Source organism: Saccostrea echinata, unplaced genomic scaffold (assembly GCF_033153115.1).
Source record: "Saccostrea echinata isolate AGI-Se365-2 ecotype Australia unplaced genomic scaffold, CSIRO_AGI_Sech_v1 ptg000054l, whole genome shotgun sequence".
NCBI classification, from domain to species: Eukaryota; Metazoa; Mollusca; class Bivalvia; order Ostreida; family Ostreidae; genus Saccostrea; species Saccostrea echinata.
Window position 1 is genome coordinate 61,940,082 of NW_026889803.1, and position 19,366 is coordinate 61,959,447.

General features: G+C 32.5%; 1 protein-coding gene and 1 long non-coding RNA gene across 2 annotated transcripts in view; both read right to left on the reverse strand.

The window, feature by feature from the left end:
- LOC133171528 (uncharacterized) overlaps positions 1-19,366 on the reverse strand; it is a 213,946-nt gene that overhangs the window by 175,362 nt on the left and 19,218 nt on the right. The gene's annotated exons all lie outside the window — the stretch shown is intronic.
- On the reverse strand, positions 6,745-12,890 carry LOC133171798 (uncharacterized). Its single transcript, XM_061306602.1, has 3 exons — positions 12,853-12,890; positions 9,454-9,538; positions 6,745-7,118 (listed from the first exon to the last, which is right to left on the reverse strand). The coding sequence occupies exons 1-3, from the start codon at positions 12,871-12,873 to the stop codon at positions 6,745-6,747; spliced, it is 480 nt and encodes a 159-aa protein (XP_061162586.1). The 5' UTR covers positions 12,874-12,890.

The window sequence follows — 19,366 nt, forward strand, 5'->3', positions numbered from 1 at the left end:
AATTTCTACCGCGGTTTGTCTATTACCTTTTTCTGTACATTTTCTCACTTTTCTGAGTGATAGCTATGTTTACAATCGGACAAATTAAGAAGAATTTAAAAAAAATTTTTTTTGAATATTTATTTGAAAGACTGAAATGGGTTTTAACAGTTATTTTATTAACACGACCAATCAGTCTAGTTCACGTACATTTTACACGACCGGACAACTCATTTACTAGACTAAGTCGGTCGGACGTGCCTTAATGTCAAACCCTGCTATCACAGAGACTTTCTTGGTGTTCATTGGCGTCCCAAGACATCTTGTCAGTACCCTGACCACCAGGGAAATGCCAAGCCATATCGGACTTTCAACTCTCTTATGTCTAAGCGGATGGTTTCCGAGTTTGGTACTTTAGTGCCTATAGGTTCTGGTAAGTTAATTTATATTCCTTAAGAAAATTGGAATTGGAATTTAATTAAGGAATAACTGTCTAATTTTTTGGATTCATGATGTGATCAATCGAGTGGCTTGCGTGATAATTTGCATAAACTCGAAGGCGTTTATGCATAAAATTATCACGCAAGCCACTCGATTGATCATCGTCATGAATCCAAAAAATCTGACAGTTATTCCTTATATTTACATGCTCCTGATTCTGCAAATTCCCGTGCTAATAGCCCCGCTTCTGTCTCTTTGTCCCGCCCCGCACGTGATTTTTTTTAACTGCGCCTATCGATGAACCAGTAGATTTATGTAGAAATAAAGTATTTTTACAATTTGTAATTTTATCTCGGACAAAGACATTGGAAATGTAAATATTCTGAATTAAAAATTGACACACGCTATAACAGTTTAATATCATGTGAAGGTTGTTTCCATGAGACAAGGGGGGAGGGGGTATGTGTCATGCAGTGTTTTTACTATAAATTCCCATATTTTAGTTTCTGATTCAATGATGCAGTGGTCATAGAATTTTTTCTAAGGATGCTAAATGAAAATTTTTTTATTGTTTGTTGAGGTATTTATTAAATGTGATTAATATATCAGAAATATAAGATATAGTTTTCCATGATAAAAATATTTTCACCTTGGTATATGCTTTTATATAAAATTCTAAATACAAATCAACTGTGTCATCATTTTCTAATACATGTATTAACCTTCCCTGTGACCTTGACCTCACTGTCCTCATTTTTCCTTTTTCCTAATCTTTAACAAAAAGCAATGTAGATTCCTTTTTATTTTATATAATTAGTGATTATTGGATGTTCTATGGACATATTTCTAGTTATATGAAATCTTAACTCCTCCTGAGTTAAGAAAAATCCCCTTGTTTTAGCTCATCTAATTTGAAAGCTCAGCAATGCTTTTCTGATCATTTTTTTTTTGACATGTCATCTCTATATCATGTAAATATGCAAAGATTCTTTAGTCCTGTTGATTCATTTTTTTTTAATTCAAATTGTAAATCCTGCAGTTAGGTGGGGCTAAAATTGAAATGTTAAAAATAAATATGGATTTTACATCACAATGTTACAAATGCACTGGGCTTTGGTTTGTCTTAATGTTTTTTTTTTAATCTTCAACAATTGTTACCATGGCAACCAGAAATTTCACTTATTTATGATTTAATATTTTATTTTTCAATAATTTGTATAATTTCTTTCTACATTAAAATGGAATCATAAATCAAAAAAAAAATTGTTTTAATGGAATAGTATATCATATGCATAGTGTTTGATTTCAGGAGTTTTTTTAAATATGTTAAAAAACGCCTTTTTTCGAATTGTGCGATTTATTTTTAAAAAAAGGAAAACGCAGAATTTTTATTTGATAATTCACATCTCTTGAGGATACAGTTTCTGAATTCATAAATGAATTTTTGCAATCTGTATGTTTTTTTCATGAAATATAACTTTGAAATTATCAAAATTTAGGTTTTTTATTGACTTTCTCCACTGGGCTATTTATAGATTTCAAGATTCAGTATTACTGAAAAATATTTTTTAAAAAATAAAACTTGATTTGTTAGAACTAGTAGACTTTATATTATAGTTTCAGATAGTAACAAGACGTTTTGGATAGAAATTGCTGTTTGTGATGTATTTTTATATTAAAATACACAAAAATTGTAATTTTTATGCATAATTGTTCCTTGTTTCATGCAACAATGATATTCAGTTGGTTACCATAGCAACAATGACCAATGAAAAAAAGTGTTTTGTTTAAAGCTCAAGTCTGTGAACATACATTACATATAAATCATTAAATATATTTTTCATCATGCACCTGTGCCACCTTCTGCCTGAATCTTACATGGAGCAGTTGATTTATTAAAATTAACTGATGCTTTCAAAATAAAAAGTAAAGTTTAAACTATAACTGTCCAAATCGGACAAATAACCTCCGCAGGGTTTTTCAGAGAAGGTGCCAAGTCACTAATACTACCATTTGATGGATCTAAGAGTCATTGGCAATGCTAGATTTTTAAAGTCGAAAAATTGTGGTCCAGGGATTTTTAGCACCCTTTAAATAATGGTTCTATATATGCATATGTCATTGAATCTTATAATTCATGTATCTGGTTAAAATGACGAAAATATTATTTCCCACTGAGTTAAGTTATATGTAGATACACGTGCAAGATCATTGGCCTTGTCATGATTTGCTTTTTGCACTTTTTAGCAGCATTTGTGTTTAATTTCTAAATTTTGTAGTAAGTTGTGCATAAATAATTCTAGAGAGTGTTACTATTATCTATTTGTCACGATGCTCTGCAGATTTCATGTATTTCATTCGAACCAGTAAATCAAAATTAAGTCATTTTGTGTCTAATTATATTATTTCAAAAGAATTTGATGCGTGGGCAATAAAATTCAAACTGAAATACGGAATAAGAAGGGGGATCTTTTACCGTGACAATTTGCAAAAATAAATACTTTTTATCAGGTACCTTCTGGAATATTTGAAAACTTCGCGTTTTTCTAGGACAACCCTCGTACTGCCACCCGCGCGGTAAACTCGATTTACAATATGTTAGATGTTTGCAACATATCTATGTTACATTCGAGATAAATAAAGATATACCGGTATGTACATACAACTTATATATATTTGACATGCAACTGATCTATGTCGACATGCAACGCTTTATGTCGACATGCAACTGATTTATGTCGACATGCAACTTAGTTTAGTTAGCTGGCGAGCCTTTGTTTAGTAATTTCCTTTTAAAGTACCCTCTGAAGAAAAATTATAATTAATCAAAGGAAAATATTTCAATGTAAAAGTAAATACCGTTTTGATATTTCATTGGCGAATAGAATATATATATGCACCTTTAAATGTATAGAAAACTTGCAAACCTTGAAGAAAATATTTCTATATAGATATGAAAAAAATATGTGTGTACTTTCAATTACAAAATATCGTAATTTTGGCACAAGCTAATTCGTGGGTTTTATTTTGATTTAAATAATGTTTGAATGGATTTCCCTTTAAAACAATAACTTAACTGACTAAGATTTCGAATTAAAAAAAAACAACAACATTATTTAATGATATACGGTGTCACCTCTTACATTATTAGAATTGATTTCCAGAATATGTATCATATTCTCTGTTTCGTTTTCTTTGTTTTGCTTCCTCCCATGAGTAAATCTGTGTTACAGGGTTCTTGAAGTGAAAAAATCTATCTATATATTATTGGCCCAATTTTAAAGTTGACTGGGGAAAAATCACCAGACTTTTTGCACGCCTTTTCTAAATGATCGAAGGGACTCAAGCTAGCAAGGTGTTAAGGTTATAAACTTAATTTACTAGACTGTGGAAATCTTCAAGGAGGGAACTCGGGTGTACATACGGTTGCGCATACTTCAGTCCAGTGCATCATCATTGTTCGTGGGGGGGGGGTGTCAATGATCATGGGTTTCATAGTTCAACTCACGAACAATAAATCTGTCAAAGTAACGGTTCATTGAATTACCCGAGAAATAACGTCCCCAGTAAAATTTTGTTGCCCGCAAACATTGACCCCCACGAATTAATATGGAGAGTTAGACAGGTCTGTAGTTGATGCTGGCAAACTTTTAGTGACCCTATATAAAACCTGGACCAGTTTCCATAGATATCAATCTTACAACGAAGCATCATTGGATAAGAATGAATCAATGTTGACTAATGATGAGTATTTTCCATTAATTATGCATCGTTTTAGCATTTTTAAAGTATCTTCTGATATAAAAAAAAAAAAATCTAGATACTAATAGTCATAATTCTTTATTTACAAAATAAAATTGATATCAGAAAGTAATTCTTGATATCAAGAATTTCATTTTCCTATATAAAAACATCGATTCTCTGATATCAAAAAAGATTTTTTTTTTAATTTTTTTAAAATCTTTTATAAATTTTTTAAAAATATATATCAAAAACTGAATTTTTCTATGAAACAGGTATTCTCTCATTTCATAAAATATAATTTTCTGATATAGTAAAATATAATTTAGTTTCTGACATCAAAAACTATATTTTCTGATATTAGAAAATGATTATATACAAAAAATCGAATTTTTTATTTAAAAAAAATCATTTTCTGATATCGATAAATGCATTAAAAATGCTTAAACGGTGTCTCACATCATTTTGGCCGTAAAGAAAATGGAACTGAATCACTTTATTTGAAATAATTTTAGTCTTAATTTACAAAAATACCTTGGCCTTCGGACTAGGTTCGATCAGTGTAATATATTTACCCTATACGTACTGCATCTGCTTTGATTCCCCAAGTTCAATTAATGTACTGACAGCAAATTCAAAGTCTATACGATGATAATTTGTCACAAGCGTATACGTAGGTACTGTAATAGTTCATTTCTTGGCCATAACTATGCAGTTCAGACATTTTTTCAGCTGTCCTTGACATAAAATTTGCTATTAGAAGAAACCCGTTTCTGGACTGTTTACATTGATTCTCCAGACTTTTTAAAACAATTTTTGAAATGTCCCGTGTAGATCCTGTGTAGATCGAGCGTGTTAGGGAGAATATTATACAGCTTTAAGGAATGTTACAGTTGGATTAAATCGCTTGTTTACGTATTCCACACTTAGGCAGGTATTGAACTTCAGCTGATGTTCAGGGTTTAATGATCCTCACAATCTTATTTATTATCTCATCTTTCTACGTCGTCATCGACAGATTTTGATATTTTTATCTTCGTTTGTCGTATTTTACAAAACAGTCGCACGATTTGTTTTCATATGATTTGACAACAGAATAAAAACACAATCACCAGGTGCAATTGGATACAGGCCCGTAGCAACGGTGCCCAACCTCCCCCAAAAATCTGACAAGAAAAAAACTGTTCCGGGGATGGGTGGACGGGTAGGTGGGGTGGACCTTTCTCTTACTTTTTGGTAAATTTTTGTTCAAATCCCGGAATTTGCCACTGCTAGACCTTACAGCAACAAAAAGGTGGGGGTGGGAGGGTGAAGGTAGGCTAACAGCATCTAAAAGAAAATTGACCATAGCAAGGTACTAATCAGAAAAAAAATGCCTCCAATTCTACGGTCCTGGAATACGTGTTATAATTCTATAATTAAATTTCCTACAGGCACCTAGTATCGTTTTTTTTTTTTTAAAGTGGGCGGGGGAATGCCAACCTTTAAAAAAAATTGTCAGGAAAAAAATTAAATTTTTTTCGGAATTTTAAAACCCTGTTTTTGGGGGTGGGTGTGAGGGGGTCCATCTTTTTTGACATTTTTTTTTCGAATGCAATAACACCAAATAAATTGACTATGCTACAAAACAAAAAAATCATCATATGGAAAAAAAATTGGATTAAATTTTCTAATAAAACCTAGGTTGTATCTTGCAAGGCCATGGGAGAATTATTATTCTTTGACCTAAAACCTTTAAAATTTTTATTTGTTGAATTTCCGATATCAAAAATTTGATTTTTTATACAGTATCAGTACACCCTTTCCTTTAGGATAAACTGTATTCGCTATTTCGAGTAAGTTGACAAATGTACATTAGTTTATTAGGTGACTGACGGTTCTCTACATTCTGTGTCATTACCTACACATTGGCCTCAGGTTTGACATCTGAGTAAATACTTCCCAAAGGAATACTTGTTTTTGCTTACATTTAAAGACGGAACAGTAGGAGTAAAGGATTTCTACGAAATTTATTCTGCAAGTACAGTTTTGGTATTTTCTGTTGTTTTCCTGTGCTAGTCATGCTGAGTAAGCTGTTATACCGAGAGAAAAGGATAACTACAACTACTCTGTAACTAGAGACATACACCACAACACATTTTCTATTGGCAACATCGCCGCCTTTTTTCCTATACCTTCTTTTTAATTTATACTTATATATACGATTCTTTCAGCTACGATATCAATCCCTCCGTGGTGAGTTCTGGATTTCATGTAAAGCTACAAATGATGTGTTTATGTTCCAAGAAGATATCTTTTTTTCTATTTAAAAGTTTTGTTTTAATGCAGCATTTATCCGTACCTTACATAAAATCTGGTTTATTCTAGATCTTTTATCAATACTTCAGGTTATTCAGATCGTAAATATTGCCTCCTGGGAATTTTGTTGTCGTAAATAACAGATTAGTCTAATGATTTTCAAAACGTTAAAGCTTAACTGTTGTTTAAGTTGCACAAAATCTTAGTGTCATTGTTTTGGATAAAGTTAAATACTTATATTTCATATTTTCTGATTGCGTGTTCACCATGATTTTATCATTTTTTTTATTGACACCATTCTGGACATGTTGTGTGGTTACACAAAACCTCAGATAATTTGTTAGCGAAGATGTGGCAGTTGTTAGTCAGCAGATTATAAGAGCCGTATCTCCCTTTATACGATCGGGCACATTTCTCAATACAACTTTTGTCCAGCTGGCTGTATCCGGCAGGTTCCTCCTCTTGTTCCGTGCGACAGTGATCCCCATCCGTTAGGGTGCTACCATAGTGATAAGACTGGCCATTGACCCCCCACTCGAAGTATTCCCCATCAAAATAGATCCATCGGTGACTCAGGCTCAGTGTAAAGCGACTTGGTGCTGATCTACGTCCAATTTTGCAGAGCAAGTCTGTGGTTCCAAAATAATAGGGTTTTCCTCCTGTGTGATAATTGATAAGGAACAATTAATTTCAAGTTCTTTTAAATTGATTTTCATATATAATTTCTATGGCTGTGTATCCTGAAGGAAAAAATATCACGATGTATCACAATATTTAAAAAAAAATCGCAATACAAGTTTTAATTTATGTATCAATGAGATACTTTTTTATCCCATCACATCGATGTATTATTAGTTTGTTTGTTTGTTTAACGTCACTTCGAGAATTTTTCACTCATATAGTAACGCCACCACTTGCCGGTGGCGGGCTGCAAATTTAGACCTGTACACGTTACTTACGGCCTTTGAGCAGTGAGGGTCTTTTTTCGGTCTCATGCATCCGAAGGACCGGTCTCCACGTCCTCCAGTGGGATTGGATCAACTCCTTACTCCGCGACTCTAGAGCAGACGCTCTACCACTGCGCCACGCGGGCGACTTTGTATTGTTAGTTAAAAGTAATACCGGGTAATTCACAGATGCTTTGATTTCAATTCATCTAAATTCATCTTTTTTTTTACTGAAACGAAATTTATTAAATGTTGTCCACTAAAATATTACTTTTTTTCAATGGACTTGGTATGCGGAAGCATAGTAGTACCACGCACGTTGTATAATATTTTTTTGTCCTTAAAATTCCACTTTAAATTATTAATTACAAATTACAAACTTTTAAACCTGACGGAAGTAAATTCAAAATAGTCTACGGGAATTAAAAATTATAAAAAGTTGCCACATCGGAAAAGGAACTATCATTATTTCTTATTTTAAAGTGCTTGCCGCCAATAAGTTAAGATGAACTACGGGGTAACCCCTGAAATAAAGACAACTCCCCGCCCGCGCTTGACAGCAATGGATGAAATGTCCGTAGATTTGCGTGTTGTACGTGTTTGTTTCAAGTTGTGTATATGTAATTCGAATCTGGCTACATTACGAAAATGAAATGTTTAATGATAATTTCATTTATTTAGAATGAAATATGGAGATAACGAACAGTAATCAAGCTCAAATGTCCACTGAAACAATACAATCGGAAGCAGACTTTGGGTCAAGGACATGACACAGCCTCAGGTCATTAACAAATTTTATACCAAACATGAGCTTCCAGTGTTTCTCCATTACAAAGTAATAGCCAAGGACAAGAATTTTATACTTTTCTGTCAGTGATCTTGAACTTGCCAGAATGACCTTTGCTAAAGGTCTTCACACACTCTGGGGCCATAAAGAATCTCTGTACCAAATGTGAGCTTCGAACGATTCTCCATTAATAAGTTATAGCCTGGATAAGATAACACAGACAGACGAAAAGAGTGATTTCTATATCCCCCCAAAACTTCGTTTAAAGATTTTTAATTTAAGAAAATAATAAACTGAAAGACGAAGCTATGTTGCCAAAAAGCAAGAGAAATTCATAATTTTTGAAGAGGCACAAATGCTCATCATAACAAAGCACTCATTTTGTTTGCTTAATACTCAGGACCGGAGAAAATGATAATCCCTTTTCTCTTGCTTTTGAGTTTGAGTTTTATATTTTAGATTCCATTAAAACCTTTAGATGTTTGTATTATACTCTGGTGACCGTTAAGTTTATTAAGTCTCTCGTTGATGATACCTAATTGTCATATTTCGTATTTTTTATTTTCTTATTTCCTGCAATTGAAAAGTTTCAAGCAAGACCTGTATGTGACCATGATGCCGTAAATCTCATCTAAACACAAATTTCAATACATACATGTTCGTTTAGATTAACAGGAAACTGACATGTTTGTTTTAAGTGTAAGAAAAACGATTAAAGATTTTTTTCTGCAGTCATAAAGATATCCTTCGCATTTAGTTGTACTGTAAGTAACTTTTTATCCGCGAGAACTTTATTTTGGCGTAATTAAGCGATACCGTCTGCTCGCGAAAATTTTATTCTCACGTATATTTTTTCATTAAAGTACAAAAAAATTCAGAATTCTTGAAAATTTTGTCTCGCCTATAAATACCGATTAGCAATCTAGCAAAAATAAGTTGTCGCGAATTTGGCGATCTGCAGTATTTGCAAACTAGGTCATTGTGACCACCAGAGAATTTGCGGTATGATGACTTAAAGACGAGGAAATCCCTGTAACATCAACTTATTTGTCATTAGCCTGCCTCGATTTATAAAAACTGATCGTACTCGAGGCATGCTCTTGCGTATCGAATAAGTTGATCTAGACATAAAACCATAAGCAGGTGATAGCGGAATATTACTACAAGCTGATCCTATTTGTCGTACAGTTAAGTTGCTAGTTGGCTATCTTATATTTCTTCTTTAGTCATTAAAACTGTTACAAACAAATATCGTCCTACCTTGGCATCTACTGTGGGATTTCTGAAACAACCAGGCATCAGTTCTGTCCGACTGATGTAGAATCAAGAAGATCAACACTGATACCTACAACGAAATCACTCACCAAATTACATGTTCCTGTATCCTGTCTCATATTCCAGGATTTCGGCTTGACATTTAGAGATATACTTCAGTATTATATTCCCTTTTTTGTAATAAATTGATTTAAATTTTAGAAATAAACACATTCAGCCCATTTTTGCAGAGGAAAAAAATCGCTATTAATATAAATTGCAAAACTTTCGCCAAAACATCTTATATTGCAAAATGTTCCTCGTATTACTAAAAATTGGGGATTTATTTCATGTATTTTCACACCAGCTCTAGTTGCATGAATATATATATATATATATAAATTCATTTAAGGGGGCCGACTGGGGTTTTCATTGCGCAGTACTTCGCGCAGCATAGTAAAATAAAGCGTATTTACTTTTTTAAAGCAACTATTTTTACATAATTTATAAAAAGTAACAAAAATAGGAAATCTTAGGTTAAAAAATCTAATTACGTTTTTAAATGACCGATTTTTAAAAACAAATTTAATAGTGTGTTTTTGACGTTATGAATATACGAAGTTCTTTAAGAGGGGTCATTAATTGTGTCATAAAATAAAAGGTATAAAATAGATGCTCTTGAAATTTTAAACATAGGAAATTGAGAATCTCGCAAACATTTTTATCATTTTTCATTTAAATCTGTGGTATCTGTCATGTTTTGTAGTACTCCATAGAAACATGAAAATATCATGAATTTTGAGATCCCCCCCCCCCCGGAAACCAGATAGTAGAATTTTGTGTTTCTTGCATAAAATGTAGAGTATAGTATTACTCATCAAATAACATAATTTGAGCAAAAAGTCTATAGTAGCATCTATATAATTTGCTCCGAAGTGCGAAAAAAATAGTATTTTCCTATATAATCCTATAGTGAATTTACCTGTATTTTGAGATGGTCCCTAAAAATAACCAGACGGCAGATTTTCAATAAACTTGGCATGTATACTGAAGTCAATGTAAGGTACATATGGTATAAATTTAAAGAATTTCTCTATAGTAGTTTTCACACAATAAAACCTCAATCGGCTCCCTTAAGATTCAATTATCACAATTTATCAACAACGCCATATTTTATAAGCCCATGATTTAATCAGTAACGTATGCACTGACAAGTTACTTATTGTATAAATAAATTTTAGTTGAAAACTTTGATAACTTACAGTAAGATTAAAAAAATTTATATGACTTGTGTAATTTGCAAAGCGATCCATTACAACAAATTTGCTCTACTATTCGTGCTGTTTGATTTTAAAATTTCGACTTTGTTTACTTTAATTTTCATTCTACATAACCATTGCTATGTATATAGGTGATGAGCTGTGACTAACAAATGATAGCGAGATGTGTACAGATATAAATGTTTCCTGGCCATTGAAGATTGCATTAATTTTGATGATTTTGGCCCAACCCCATGAAATTCATATACCCAGCAGGCATACAACGTTGTACCAACGTTGAAAATATGTTGATCTTGGTTGATGACGTTGATCAACCAAATAACAACGTCATATGACGTTGAAAAGAAGACGTTGAAATCACAACTTATTTTCAACGTCAGATTGACGTTGTATAACCAATGATAATCCGACGAAATAGTTGCTGTCATTTATGCAATAATTATTTGAATGTGTTGTTAATATAATCATGTTTGAAAAAAGAATAATTAATTACGAATGTTCATTACAAAATACTACATAAATTGTGTTTGATTAAGATGTGACAATAAATGCATTTATTTTACTCAGTACATGCATACATGTAAAAACCAATCGGATGCAAGGGCGCGGTAGCTATTTGAATGTGGTTTGACCTCAAAACCTCAATGTCCGAACTTATCAATGTCCAAAACATGCTTACCACTTTGGTATTAAATTACTGGCGCGAACTGAAACAAAGAACCTATCCAGCTGTGTAGATCGAGAACGCCATTTTGTTTGCTAGACTCGTGAAACGCTGATGTCCATTCCACATTTTGGATCGTTACATCCCCAATGAAGGTAAGTACACGTTTATTTAAATGATTTTTTTTACAATGACATGCAACTTTTGCTTCTCAAATGTGTTTTGAAAATAATTTTGATGAAATATTTGGCGTTTGATCCTTCATAAATTTTGCACGATTCAAAATGCGACACACATACGCTCTGAATAGCAGAGGATTAAGGACATAGTGGGTTGAACATCCGCATTGAATAAATCATATTCTAAAGATACATATCAGATCAAATTATACATATAGTCTTGTACATGTATATTACTGCTGAATAATGTATTTTTTTTATTTGCAGATGTTAAATTATAGCCGTCCTGTTCTTTCCTTACCAATCTAAAATCATGTGAATTTTGAAATACGTATACAGAACATGTCCGCGTCGATGGAGTACTCACAATGCCATGCAATAATAGTTAAAAAAAATACATTTTCACTCCATCGGATTCGTACTTATGTGAAATTCTTACCTAGACTTGAACCACATGTGACATGCAATTGCCATTAAGTGATGACAAATGGGAATAAATTGTGATTATGTTTTCATGGATGTAAAAAGAAATAAATATATACAAAATTGATTGGAAATTTCCTTTCAATGTGTTTACTGTTATACATAGAATTAATTATACACACCAGTGTGTGTAATGGATCTATGTTCAATTAATAGATGAGCAAATTCAATTTGAGAGTTAAAGATTACGACAAATTTGATAAGGTTTTCAATATATTACAAGTAAAAGATGTGTTGAAATATCAACCAAAACCACTCAAATATCAACATTTTTTCAACGTCGATATAACGTCCGTAGACGTTAATTCAACGTTGAAACAACGTAAAATATCAACGTTGAACCAACGTCGGATTTCAACGTCCATTCAACTTTCAAATCCAACTAAAATTCAACGTCATTTCAACGTTGAGGTACGACGTTGTTTCAACGTTGAAACAACGTTGAAATGCCTGCTGGGTAATTATTGTTGTTCATCTTTGCCCATTCATGCTATATATTAAAATTGGTTGACATTGGTTCAGCCTTTACAGAAAAGACGCTAAAAATATTTAAATGTTAACGGCGCACGATGAACGACGGAGAAAAACAGCTGAGGAACAGTCATATGACAGTAGAATTTATCTCGTTAAAAGTACCTATAACGAACATTTATTTCATTATTACTACTTTTTTGAGTCATAATTACAATGACTTTTTATCTTCATTACGACTTTCAATCTCGATTTTTTTCTATGTTACTTATTTGGCCCTTCTAAGCTTCCGTACTTTTTAAATGAAAATTCGAGAATTAATGCTTACCGAAATAAATGCAGTTCTCATCTTCACTGATTCTTTTTCTTATACAAGTAGCACAATTGTCATTTTATTTTATGTACATCATCTACATTTATAGATTCATACATAACATGTGTCGACTTCTGAACACTCTAATTTACTATACTTCAAATATGCTAAATGGCATCTACTAACATATGTTCCATTAATTTTTTTTTCTCTCTCTACGTCCTACTTGAATACAAACATGTAAAATTAATGTTCTCTTGAGTTACAACTTTTTATCTCGGAAATTATACGAGTGATTGATTAGTTTCTGAGCGTACATACAATTTCCCGTTCATGCCGTTGTCAGTGCCGGCACTGTTAATCTCATCCCTCGGGGTTTTACTTTTTTAATCCAGCCTGGGGATGATGATGTTTTTACATTCCAATTTTCAACACTACCCAGAGAAATATTTTCACAACCTAAATTCTCCTTGTATGTTTGTCCTTAAGTCTCTGTTCGAACATTTAGTACAACACATTTCACTTCAAATGATATAATACATATATAATCAACTTATTGGTCAGTAGCCTGTCTTGCCTGAGAAATTTACGGAGGCCCACTTAAGACCTATCAAAAATGTTTTTGAATTCGATTTAACGAAACTTAATCGAATTTGTTAAATTGCACTTAATTTATTCTCATAACCACAATTCCTTTGAATTCGTCGTAACGAATTTCATCGGTTATAACAATTTTTTTTATATTCGTTATAACGAATTCAAATAGTTATCTCAATGAATAAAATTAGTTTGAACTTTTATAATTCAGAATTTTGAATTGTTTATTTAGTTTTAACGGATATCGAAAATCTGTTATAGCATATTTTGATGTGATTTGAGATAAAAGATTGCAGATTTTGTGAGAACAAATTAAATGATTTCAATTTTCAATTTAATAGATTCGTTATACAATAACATTGTAATTTGTGATGGCAAATTCTTTAAATATGTTAATGCATTATAACAGATTTAGGTCGTTGTATAATGAGTTTTAATGAATTTCAAAATTCACCTCTGATGTTTTTTAGAGGTACTTGTTTGCTCCGCTCCCAGTCTATTTGTTCCAATGGACTTTTGAGCTTGATTATGATTCGTTATCTTCATAGTTCATCGAATATTTTTATTAATTTGTTATCATAGATTGGATAAAAATATGTTACAACAGATTTTATAAATCCGTAAAAACGAATTTAGCATTCTGAAATAATGAATGTTTTGTAGGTTGTTAATGACTGTTTACGGAAGTAAATCGGGTTGATAACCCAATATTTCGTTGACAGTCAGTAACACAGTAACTAGAAATCTCTGGCAAGACTGTAGCTCTACTTTGTTTGTACTTAAAACGAAGGAAGAGAAAAGTAGCACTTTGACTTGAAACTTTGCAACAGCCGTATATAGAATTATGATCCTTGGCTTATTCTCTTTTTGTGACAAAATTTATTGCAATCAGACTAAAACTGTAGGGGTAGCCTTTCGAAAGAATTTTACAGAATTCTCTGGTTTTAGTAACTATGGCAACATCGTTCATCAAAATCAAAAGACGAAAATACAATTATGTATCTCAGTGTAGTTTACTTGTGTGCCAAGTAATATTTAAAAACAGACCAAAACGGTCGGAGGAGCAGTGTTTGAAAAATATTTCAAAAAAATCTATTTTCAGTAACCATGGCAACACCGTTCATTGAAATAAAAAAAAACAATATACAGAATTATGCATCTTAGTGATTTCTACTTGCATGCCGCATTATTGAAATCGGACTAAACCTGTAGGAGGAGAAGCGTTTTTGAAAGTATTTCACATAAATTTATATTTTAGTAACTATGACAACACTGTTCATAGAAATCAATAAACGATATATAGAAATATGTATCTTAGTGTGGTATACTTTTGTGCCAAGTTATATTGAAATCAGACCAAAACTGTAGGAGGATTAGCATTTTGAATGTTCAATGGGATATATCGAATCAGCTTTTGAATGAACATAAACATTGTTAATTGATAACTAGAGTATTCCAAGAAACGTATTGTTGCTGCTTTATACAATCATTTAAAATTAATGTAAATCTAAAAATGGTCAGTTACTAGCATTTGCTAGCATTATAATTCAGGCATTTGCCTGCTAAGGAGATGGTAAAACCGATAAAATAGAATTTATCATATAAAATCTGACAATGAAACAAAAAATAATGCGATTCTCCAACATTAAAAGCTGTAATGATAATGATTTTTTTTAATCCAAAAATCCCCCCAAAAGAGATTTCAGTCTGTCTTGAGGTATCACACCGGTAATTGACCAATCAAAATGAACTTAGATTGTAGTTCCATACATAATAAAGAAATATTTTTTTTATTGTGAGAAATTTTTTAATTTCCCTTATTCTATTTTTACATTTTTGGTATCTGTGCTTAGGATATTTTATGTACTTCGTAAAATATTAAAGGTTTTTGACAGGAACTATTTCTTTCGGGACATAGGAGGCCACTTCCTGGGGTGCACACAGGATGTTTATAAACATATTGAATACACGTGGTTTTGAGGGTATTCCTGTTTGCGGATGGAAAAAATCAGAAAATGCCGTGTAGGTACCCTATTTTTTGGTGTCAGCTGATGTGACAGGTAACGTTTAACACTTCCTGCTTAATATTTTTTCATGAATTCGAATACCTGATTTTCAATGATTTTTTATTCTATATAGAATTACATAGTGAAAACAATTACCGGTGTGATACCTTGAAGGTGATTGTGTAAAATCATCTAAACCCATATTAAAAGCAGTTCTAATTTTATAAAGGCATATTTCAACAAAATATGTCATTTTATGAACTTTCTGTGTGAAAGCACATATTTTTAAATATAGAAGCAGGGTTGACATTAATTTATACAGATTTCTATGTAAAATACTAATAATATGTCATGTTTTACCCTCAAAACTCCAAATTATGACTTTCAAAGAAGGATTATGCATCTGACATGTAGAAAGAAGTTAGAAAATGTTGGTTTTTTATTTTAGATGACTTTAAACTCTGTGCACCACCTGACCGCAGTCAATTATAGTGTCTACAGACTTTGCCGTAAAAGCACTTTAGGCTGATTTTTTCAAGAAAAGACTAATTCTGGGTTTGCGAATAAGTTTTCAACAAAAGCGACAACTGCGATAAAGTGTGAAGAAGTAAAACATGTTTTTAAAAAGTGTTAAATTTTACAGAGACTGGGTTTACTTTCATTTTATTCACCTTAAGTGATTCATTTATTACTGGAGTGGAGGAATAGAAATAATGAAATGAGTTAAATTTGTCTAATAAAAGTAATGCACAAATAAAATTTATTAAGAATTTTTCAAAAATAAGAAGCTTATGACCAAAAATGCATAAATACTGTCAGGGCATGAGAGTAAATACTTATTCTGAGTCCCAACCATGCATCACACATATAGTACAGAATGTCACTTAGCACCATGGTATGCCTGTTCTGGTTCTCTAGACTTTTTCCATGCTTTCGCAGCTGACATTCAAGATTTTTCAATTTGCCGGAGAATGTTTTTTGTCATTTTACCACTTTTATGTAGGTGTTGACCCTCTCTTTTAAATTAAGTCTCAGTCAGGATGTTTATTTTAGCATGATTTGTTAAGCACATTAATGTACTGAAATATTAATAAATTACAAATTAAAGTGATGAAGAAATTTGACATATTTACACAATCAAAATATCAGAATAACCATAATTCAGCTAATAAAGTGCCCTGTTCTTCTTTTGTCACTTCCTATAAATTTTATCAGCAGTTTTTGTACACCCACCCACCTCCAAGAATCATGGAGGATGGCCTGATATTAGTTTCTTTGTTGCATTTATTCACATTTAAAAGTGTTAAGACCCATAAAAATGTTTAAGATTTATATTTTTATATTTAAATGTTGAATTTTTATGTAAATTTGGTGAAACAAAAAGCTGTAATCTTGAATTAATCATGCAAATTCATCAAACACCTTTGAAATTCCTGAGTAATTCAATGAAAAGAGGATAATTATGTATGTTCAACTGGAATTTCATGGCTAATTTGTGTCTGCAGAGAAAGCCAGTTACATAAATCACAACAATAAATTACATCTGAATTGTTTTCTCCATTTTCTTATCATCAAAGCAAGTTTAATGGAGTGTCAGAGCTGTCCAGAACCTCCCCAGATGCTGATATCATTTGGACTGCCCTGTGTTACAACACAGCTTTTAGATAAACTTCTGCATAGCAGGTTGTAGACAAGTACCTAGGCTTTATTTGGAACATAAATTGACCAGATGCAGATTTTTTTATCAACCTAATATTTAACAATTTCTGTAAATTCTGTCATTCTTAGGAGGGTAAAATGCATTTTTGTTATGTAATAATTGCATAATGGTCTCAGACTTGTGAATTATTTTTTGTTTGTTGTGAAGAACAGTGCATATACTCTCCACGGATACAAAATTGGTTGCCAGGCTTAGTCTATTAAGGATGAAATTCTGCTTCAAAATATGCACAAAAAACTTCTGTCAGAGTGCTCAGTGTGTATTCTTGACTGCTCTGGAGTAAGGGAGGCAAATGCATCATATCTCCAGCAATAATGGGATTTAGATCCCCAGACTTCAGGATGTTAGTGACAGTTATTTAAGAAATCTCAGGTGCAAAAATGAAAAAAATCTGACAACTTCAAAGGTCCTTCAATTGACTGCCAGTCTACAATAATCCTTCTGGTATACTGATCCCGATGTATTTTCATACTATTTTATCAATCTCCTATGCAGAGTTGTCGTTCGTTTCTCTCTTGGCTCACGTCAAGATTTTTGACATAACGTTAAAAACATGCCATTTCAAGGATTATTTCAAATTAAACTAATAGTTTTATATCTATTTAGTAAATATCTACTTTAAAAGAGGAATATTAGTGCAGGCATTTAATTATAATGAATTAAAACAAACGCACTATTTCTTGTGCTTATCACTGTGATACATGCGAGCCAACGACAGAGGTGAATGTATGAGCCGATGGTAGAGAGTGCTATTTTATATTTCAGTTTGTGTGGTAATTGTATAGCATACTGTTTAAATAAGCTCAAATACATGTGACATAAATGCTAATTATACTGCAAAACCCTGCCTCTCAAAATTCAAAAGATATGATAAATCTATTGTTCGGGGTATTTTTGCAAAGTTGGGCAAAGGTCAAGGTCAAAAGTACTGTAATGCTGGAATACTTCATAATTTTTGGCAAACAGTACACATGCCACATAACAAAGACTTAACTATTTAATGTCAGATGTATGCTGTATATCGGCACAATGAGCTATTTTGATAAATAGGTCAAAGGTGAAGTTCAAGGGTCACGAGATCAGCAACCATGGTATAGTGCCATGCAATATATGTGCAAAATATCAAATCCATACCTCTTACAGTTCTCAAGATATACGGTGTGACAGACGGACGGAGAGAGGGACGACAACGGATAGACAGATAAACGTCAGGTGAGTGATCCCTTAGTGTCGCTCTGCTGTGCAGGCGACACAAAAAGTCGCCGATGTATCCAAATGTCAAGTCAAGACCGCAGAGACTTCTTTTCATTTAGAAGTTTGAATAAATTCTTCCTGATAAGAATACATTGATATTGTCAATGTATTCAATTATCCTTCTTATATCAACTTCAGATTACTTTGTTGCACAATTAGAATGATTTTAATAGATGACCAATCCAGGCGCGGTTTCAGGATTTTTTTTCCAGGAGGGGTCCATCCCAGTCAAAAAAATTTCCAATCAAAAATTCCTTGACAAGCCAAAAAAAAAAAAAAAAAAAACATAACAAAAAAATAAAACGTAAAATCCATTTACCAAACGTGAAAAACACCTATTTCGTACATGTATTTTGTGGTTGTGATGGTGGGGTCCACGTTTTCTAAGGGGGGCAAAGTCATTTTTTATTTGCTTCAGTATATACTTTTAATAACTAGGCAAATTCCAGGGGGGAGAGGGGGTCCGACCCCCCCCCCCCCTCTAGATCCGCGTATGCAATCGCACGATGTAAAAGTTCCCGGGTTCCAAATTTGTGCAAAGCTCGATCATACTTTAAGGTACTCCAGCGTGCTAGAGATTCACGGCGGGTTACTTTTGACTTGGCACCGAAGTATATATAAGGAACGTATACGTTAGCCGTGGTTCTTACTTGAAGAAGTAACTTTAAGGTTGATTATACGTTTTTCTTTTCTCTTTGTTGACAGCGGTTGAATTGCAATTCAATTCTTAATATCGGAATATGGGGATTTAAAACATCTTTAAAAATAATCCATTTGATGTTTATTAAGCAAATAACAAAGAATCAACATCCGTACAGGCATGCTTTATTCTTTAGATCTTACGAAATAGAGCACGATTTCTCGGTATATGTTAAAGGATTACACCAATGATTTTCTTATTTTAAAAAAAAGTAACGATCTTAAATCAAACGGGTTTAACAATAGCAGCAAT